This window comes from Austrofundulus limnaeus, unplaced genomic scaffold (genome assembly GCF_001266775.1).
Source record: "Austrofundulus limnaeus strain Quisiro unplaced genomic scaffold, Austrofundulus_limnaeus-1.0 Scaffold125, whole genome shotgun sequence".
Classification (NCBI taxonomy): Eukaryota; Metazoa; Chordata; class Actinopteri; order Cyprinodontiformes; family Rivulidae; genus Austrofundulus; species Austrofundulus limnaeus.
Window position 1 is genome coordinate 966,431 of NW_013952527.1, and position 8,277 is coordinate 974,707.

The following is an 8,277-nucleotide window of genomic DNA, read 5'->3' on the forward strand; positions in this document are numbered from 1 at the left end:
CACACACACACACACACACACACACACACACACACAAATGCAAAAGAATAAACATAATTTTAAAAAAAGAAAAGGGAAAAAAAAAAACAAAAAGGTTGATATGCAAACCAGTTCTCTGGGTCCATGCAGGTGGGGGTGGACGGGGGGACCTCTACGGAGCACAGACACCCTCCACCCTCTCCGACTGGCCTTTACCGTCTTCTTTGTTTGTTTTTTCMTCATTATTCCCTCATGCTTTGCACAGAACGAGCCACAATCTGAAGAGAAGCCCTGCATTGAACCCTTCCCATTGCTCTTCCCTCCAGAGGTTTCGAGTCCACGTTGACACAGCGAGGGTCCCTCTGGTAGCTCAGTAAGACCACCGAGCTACCTGCCTCCCCCCTCCTTTAATTCCATCACCAYTGCTGCTATTGATGCCTCTGAAAGTGCAGATTTCTGTGGGTAATTACTGTTTTACAACACAAATGGATCTAAATGGAATTTTGTGACACTCTATTGATCCCTCTGGGGCAAATTAGTCTTTTTTTTTTCCACTTGCCGCCACCTTCCCTTGGAGAATAGGGAGCTATAGAGAGATGGGGTGCGGATAAAAGACGGTCACTGCAGCAGAGACAAGTGCAGCGTTCTGCCAAATGAGGCTCAGCAAGCATGTATTATCTTTACCACAACAATCAGGACGATTTTTCTTTATCTGGAAATGTAAAAAGTAGGAAAAATATKATTCTTTATGTGAATCACAAATGATGATATATGTAATCAATAAAACGTTTTGGGCAAAAACAAGCTGAAATAGCAATTTTCTTCCAACCAGGCATTACCCTTTATTACATCAGGTAAAGTGTTATTTTATGCTGTCAAGATGTATAAAAATAATAATTCTGTTCAAATAAAAGATACCCAAATGCAAAAAGTGCTCTGTCCCAGCACATCCCGAAGGCATTCTTTGTTGAAAAACTTGGAGAACTTTAAATTCCAGACCTCTGAATCCCTTCAGCCTATTAAATATTGTTCAGTGATTCACATACTGTACTTTAGTTCTCTTTGCACTTTCAGAAAGCCACTGAACCAATCAGAGCTTAAATATATATGAGAGATAACGAATGTGGAGGTCGTGTTCTTGTGCCAGAGCCAGAAAACTGGAGACAGAAACATTTGTACTGATGGCTTCTGTGGGTTGTTGCCAAGTGGAGACCTCTTCTATCCCCACCAAAAATATGTGCTTGTTAATTTAACACTGAATCATGACTGTGCTATGACTCAACAAACAACCAATCATAAAGTAGATTTAAAAATACTTTCTAAAGTGGAGATTTGCCATCAGATCCAAATCCACAACATTATTCTCTGGAACASAAAACCAACATTTTTACAATTTTAATAAAACTCTAACCTTATCATGATGCATATCAGAATAATAAACGTTTACGCCCGATCGTCTGTAAAGAGTTKAATACTTTTCAGAAATTTATGCTAAGGCAGGGGATTCTGGTGTTATCAGTCCATGAAATGGACGTTATTAGGCATTATCAGTCCCATACAATGGCTTCAGAGGGTCCCTACGGTACCTTCTAGACTTCAGACTGTCCCGACAGTGCCCCCTAGTGGATTAATATATCAATGACAATGAATGTGTAAATTAGCTAAACATATTGTAAKAAATTTTTTGTGTCCGTGTCACTTTCAAGCCCTGGTCCCCTGCTCTCTGATCCGGCACCCTACCCATTGCCCTATTGTGGAAGGCCACAATATACAACTGTTGGAGGGCGGTGTCTTTAGCACTAACCGTGTCATTTGCTCTAAAGTTAACCTTAGTGGCTTTAAGCCTCATATTAACCAGTTTTTTATGCCTCATATTAACCAGTTTTTTATGCCTCATATTAACCAGCTGAAAATCAGAGGCCATTCTATGGGACGGGGAACCTGCTAACCGGCCCAGGCGGGACATTCTGAAGCCATTCTAGGGGACTGATAACACCTAATAACGTCCATATCATGGATGATAACATCCGAAGCAGGTGGCTAAGGAAACATTTTTTACACTACAAATTACAAAGATAGTAAACGGAAGGACTTGGTAAAAAGTTGCATGACTATTTGTTTAAAACTTCCCTCAATTCCACAAACACAAGAAAATAATTTATTAATCTGGACTGTGTGAAAATAAGAAGGCCTTTGATTACAGTCACCTCCGTGTCCAATCACGGCGTGATTAACTGACAGTCTGATTAAAACCAGCTGCTGCTGATTGGAATAACCTGTCATTTTAATCAAAACAATCTCATACGACAGCGGCTGTTGGCTGCCGTTTCATAGAAATCACCCACTGTTGGGTTGCAATTACCTTCCTGATTATTCACCAGAAGCATTCTTATCCAAACACCTGGGGGCTTTTTAAAGATTAAAGACCGCTTGTAGTTTCCGTTTAACACGAAGGGACACTGAAATATTCATATGTCTGTTATAATATTTATGCCAAATCCCGTTTTTAACAGGATTGATTTACTCACTGCTGGTTGCCTCCCTCCTGTCTTGTGTAATGTGTAATTGTCTTTATTTCAGGTTGTGCTAAATATGATTAAAGCTCCATTTTCTTAATGTTTTCAGTTTCATGCGCACAAACCAGCGACTTGTGCTTTGTCCTGCAGTGATCTCATAAATTCTTCTCTTGGGGATTCAGCAATTGCCAATAAATCAATTTCTGTGTTTTAGTGGCATATTAAGGTGCATTTGCTAAAGTGGGTGGCATCAGGAGTGGACTCCAGCTGTTCAGTATTTGCAACAAGACTCAAAATGCATCATGAAGCCGTTCCTTGGCATTATGGTTATTGCACACCAGGGTACATTATCTTTCCATTACATCAGGCAGTTTGATGGAGTTGTACTCTCCGGGCACGTCTAATTTCTGGAGGCACGTCTGGGATTTCTTATAAGTGCTGCCTCCTCTTTGCTGATACCGGTTGATTATGTTGCACATCGAATCAGCAGCATTGGTTCATTGAAGTCTGATTCACGCTGCAGAATGCACCGATTCTGGTGCAGGAACAGTTCACCAGTTGAGTCTCCATTTAACTGGGTTTTTCCGCAGACATGTTTTTATGTTGCCCGCAGGGTGTTCTCTTCTGTTGCTTCCAATGCACCAAAAAAGGAAAACACATTACCCACATCTGCCTCATCTGCAACAAATGGTTAAATCTATGACAAATGTTATTTCATCACTGAACTAGTTTTTCTTGTGTGAGTCAAAGTCATTTTTGGTCTGACATTGCCAAGTCCTGTAAGAAGAGTAATTGGATTTCCAGCATAAACGAAAATCTCTTTTCTCTCCCAGCCCTGCTTTGGTAATTGAGGTTAAATGAAATGGTCAGCCGTCCAATAAACCCTCAGTGGGTGTTCAGCAGTGGGTGTGTGCAGGACGGAGAAGCTCTGCTTCACATTCTTTGTGTCAAAACTTGCATTTAAACAACTATTAAAATGGTCAATTCATACTTGTGCCAAAGCACAGTTGCACCAATAGAGTACACGAGCTGCACTCATGCATTATGAGTAGGGATGGGTACCTTTGGTATTTGAATTGATTCAGTACCAATATCCAGTACCTGGGAATCGGTACTTAACGGTACCCATTTTTTGTACTTGGTGTGTGTTGTTTTTTTTAAATAATAAACTTTTCTTTTTTAACATATTTCTCAATATTATAAAATTAACAAATATCAAGACAACATACAACTCTGTATTGTAACATCAGTTGTGTAACTTATTTCTTTAAAGTGAAAACTCTTGAAAACAACAAGACTGTTTTGTCTTATTGCACAAATTAAAATCCAGCTCCACGTGTTTCTATTGATGTCATTTCCCCGCTAGAAAACTTGTGTGATGGATCCATGGAAGGCAAATAAGTTTAAGTCAAATAAGAAAGAGGGTGGAGTTAAAATAAATAAAATGTATTCAAGCTACGTTTTGAGCATCCAAAACGCGTCCAACACTTCAAGTTATCTGCTTGTGCTTTTTCAGGTCAGATGCATTCGGACTGTCGGGAAGTGCCTCCATTGTTTTCCTCTGCCAGCCTCTGTTTAATGGCGGATGAAATAAAGAAAGTGGTGGTACTTTATTTACATTGAGCAAGCGAACTTCGTGTTCACAAGATAATTAATCCACCAGATAATTAATCCACCAGATAATTCAGAGGTGGTCTGTTTGACGAGTTTAGGAGCTGCAAGGCTTTCATGCTACGTTCAGACCGAGCTGTTTACTGAACCAGTGGCTGTTGACGTCATTCCGCTCTTACGCGACGCTGCGTTCAGGGCAAACATGGAAAACTCACAACTCTTACGCCAATACAGTCGCAATGATGCATTTAGGTACCGGAACATGGTACCGTTTGATGTTACGTGAATAGATTCTCGGTTGTACCGACAGAATTCGGTCTGTACTTAAAAGTATCAAATTCAGTACCCATCCCTAAGTATGGGTGTCAAATGGTAAAAAGAAAAAGCTTGGTGTTGCGTGATTTGAGCTGAAAACTGTTTGTGCAAACTGACCAAACATCTTCTGCATCCACATCGCACTCTGCTCCAAACTGGCAAATGTCGCAGGTGGACGTCTCCTTCTGCCCGGTCTCCGCTGAACCTTCTCCTCCTAAAAGTGACAGAAAAAACAAACAAAAAATACCATCAGTCTCAGATACAACTGGTTTCTAGCTTTCACCCAGTTATTCCCTTAGATTAATTCTGAAAAACAAATTCATCATCTTGGTTATGCATCTCCTGTGACAACAAACAGCAGAGGTGCATTTACATTTCCCTCATATCCCAACCAAAACGCCACCTTCATCTGCTCGCCCCGTTTCTCCTCCACTCTCTCACTTTACTCTCATCTATCACTCTCAAATCCCCGCTGATCTTTCCTGAGTCCCTCTTTTATTTCATGGTGCTGATTTTCTCGTGCCGCGAGTGTGGCGGCTCCTCGGCGGCGGTTGTGGGGGACCGGCGTCAGACTTATTGCGGCTTAGGGACCTCGCAGGTGCGTATCGCGCCTCGTGAGTGGCCGACGGGGAGAAGAGCGGAGGAATAAAAAGCAATCTGGCCAATCTCAAATTGCGTCCTCCAACCACAGAGGACTCCTCCAGACTATTTCGCTTCTACCCCCCACCACCACCGCCCCTCTCGGCCCTTCTCTCTATTAGACAAGCTCTATTTTTAAACTTACTTGGGCCCATGAGAGTAACTTTGTAAAAGAAGATGAAGAGGAGGAACTTGGCATCATTTCCCCACGTCTTTAATATCCCCAACCACGGCCACCATGCATTGCTCCCTCGTGTCACCTCTTTCATTTTCCTTTCGGCAACTTTTTGTTATTTCTTGTGATCCCTTGTGGCGTGTTGGATTGAACTGGGATAAACTCCGATGGTAGTTCAACCTAATTTCCCACTTTCAGGCTTAAAGTTCAGTCAAACACTTTGTTTTAAGGTCAAAGTCTGTAGTTTATTTTATTTTTTTATTTAGTGTTGAATGTAGTCAGCAAACTCTGGATTTCTTTGCTTTTGAGTAATCCCAACAGCTTTCAATAATCTCTTCCGAGTTCAAAACCACAATGCATTCAAGAGTGAGTAGTTCCTTTTGAACGGCCTCCTCGCTCCTGGTGTTTTTTGCTTTTTCTTCTTTTTGAAGCTGACGTTTGATGTTTGATGCTGCAGGTGCTGGAGAGCAGCCACAGCAGCATCATCCTTCAGTCATGCAGAACGACGGACGTTTTGTTCTCTCGGTTTTACATGCGGGCCAGATTACAGGACAAGAAGCAGCATTCGCACAAATCTAATCAGTGGAGCTTGAATGTCAAAACTTCCCTGAGTTCATGGCACCATTTTTAGCATGTGTGTACAATTTCAGCATCTACCCGATTTAACAGTAAATGATAATAATAATAATAATTTAAATAAAGACCTTTATCTTAAGTCACATAACTAACGAGTGGAAGTTAATGTGTGATCCCTTCAATTTTCACATTAGTTATCCATCTARCGGAACGCCCCCATGCTGTTTTTGTTTCGTTTTATTTTGAAAGGCTGTTCTGTGTTTCTGTTCAACCTGTGTCCATGTTCAATGCATCAAAATGGACGTCTAGGCCCTCCTCTTTTGATTGACACCTCATTTGACTAACTAGGTTCAAGTATCGGCTGTCCAGAGCAAATAATATTTGAGAAGTGACCAACTTTCGGTTTCCGTCATCCTGAGTTTGATTGACCGTAGAATCGGCCAGTCAGCTCCGAGCTTCGTTCTGATGCCACAGCTGTGTAGCCAATCACCGTACCTTTCATTTGGTATATAGTTTGAGGGGGTGGGAACTTTGTTTAGTGACGCATAAGCCAAACACAGAGATGGTCGCAGTTTTTACGCGGATGCCTGCATCTAGTGGAGAAAGCTATGCTCACAGGAAAAACGTTTTTTTTCCATTGTTTTTTGGCCAGTTAGCTGAGTAAACATGCTGAAAAGATGAAAATATATTTGTTATTAAGTGTTTCGAGTGCTTCAAGACATGGAAGAGTGATRTTAATGGCCAGGAGAAGTACAAATGTTCAGATAAAAACACTTCCAGTCGGCCATTTTGAATAGCTAATTTCGTCATATTTGAGGACAAATATGCATCAAAAGTAAGGGAAAAACAAATATTTTTTTCACAACAATACAGCAAGAAACACTCAGGAAGGAAACACAAAGATGCCCTTATTAGTAATACTATGGCCAAACATCTGAGCTGTGTTTATGATGGTTGTAAATTTGTGAAGAATTAGGAACGAAGTCTGCAGCGATGAGTAGCTGATAGGTAAGGTCAAAACGTCAACGTTGGGCTTTAAAGATTTAATAGTGGTCTGATTCTAATGTGCAYGGCCTTGATCCGTGGAAATCACAGAGAGCTGTGTGCCTTTGGGTTAATGTTTGAAGCTGTGTGACTTATTGAAAGTAATTTAATGAATTCATTCCGATAAAAGGTCTTTTTTATGAGCAGAGTCACATAGAGCAGTCTGAATATTTACAACAAATGAACACAAACATCCCCACGCAGATATTCAGAACCAGTCTGCTAACAGAATACATTTACAAAAAAGTTCACGTTGCATTACATTACAAAATTATTCTAACCTTTAGAGAATAAATTACTTGGTTTACATTTTAGCTGAAAGAGTTTCTCAACATAAAGGTACATGACACTTTAAATACTGCTGGCTCTAGTAGCACTAATAGATCAGAGAACCTGCCAGCGTAGAGGTGCACGAGCTGGATTGCAGTTTAGCAAGCATGTAAAAATGGWTTTATCAGAAATTCTCCTCGCATGAAGCAGCCGCCTGGTTCGGTGGTCACTTAGTCACAAACAATCAATTCAGTGAGACTGAAACTGAAAATTTTCCCATTTTCTCGTGATTTTGAGTCACCACCTCCGTCACTATCAGTCACCCAGAGAGATACTGACGTCCGTCAAATGTGATTGAATTTCAGGAGCAGAATCTGGACACACACAAGTTTCTAGCTGCTCTTGAATGTAAGAGATCAATAAATAGCATCAGAATAGCAAAACCTTGTCCTCCATGTTGGTTTACCCTTTAAACTGTTGTCAGTGTTTAATTGACTGATAAAATATTAATTACTAGAAGATATTTTAAGACTTTTATGAGTTGAATTTTAAAAACACCTTCTTCTGAAACTCCCTACTACAATAAAGTCTTGTAAAGTCCATGGTAAACAAAGTAACTTTTGCTATTATTATTATTATTTATAAATTATGCTGTGTATAACTGTATTTTGTTAGTAAGTTAATAACTTCATGACCCGTCAATACATCCAATTGTATAAAAATTAGCAAATCTTTCCTCTAAATCAGTGATCCCCTACCAGGGGTACACATACCCCTGGGGGTATGCAAAGCATATTACAGGGGGTATGTGGAAAAATTTCCCATTTGTGTAAAAAATAAATAAATATAGGACTGAGATATGTAGGGCTCTATGATTTCCGCATTGTGGAAAATGCAAATGGAACTAGACATGGGTTTTTACGATGTAAAAACAAGTGTGCATTGCCACGTAGCATGTCWTTGCCTGCAGCATTGGACTTGCAGAATGAACTTTGACCAAGTTCAAATGTGTTTTCTACACCAGCTTGTGCATGTCACGTCAGCAGGTGTTTATAATTAAGGTAATTGTGTGACAGCCGGGTTTTGAACCCTGATCTCCCACATGAAAGTCCATGACATAGACCATTAGACCAATGGAGCTGTGGCAGAAGG

The 8,277-nt window shown here is 40.5% G+C and overlaps 1 protein-coding gene across 1 annotated transcript in view; it reads right to left on the bottom strand.

Moving 5' to 3' along the window:
• The window catches only part of tmeff2a (transmembrane protein with EGF-like and two follistatin-like domains 2a), a 152,085-nt gene that overhangs the window by 25,986 nt on the left and 117,822 nt on the right, over positions 1 to 8,277 (bottom strand). Inside the window, exon 5 of the mRNA XM_014015248.1 lies at positions 4,539 to 4,635. Coding sequence (XP_013870702.1) covers positions 4,539 to 4,635 — 97 coding nt within the window. The remainder of the gene's footprint in view (positions 1 to 4,538; positions 4,636 to 8,277) is intronic.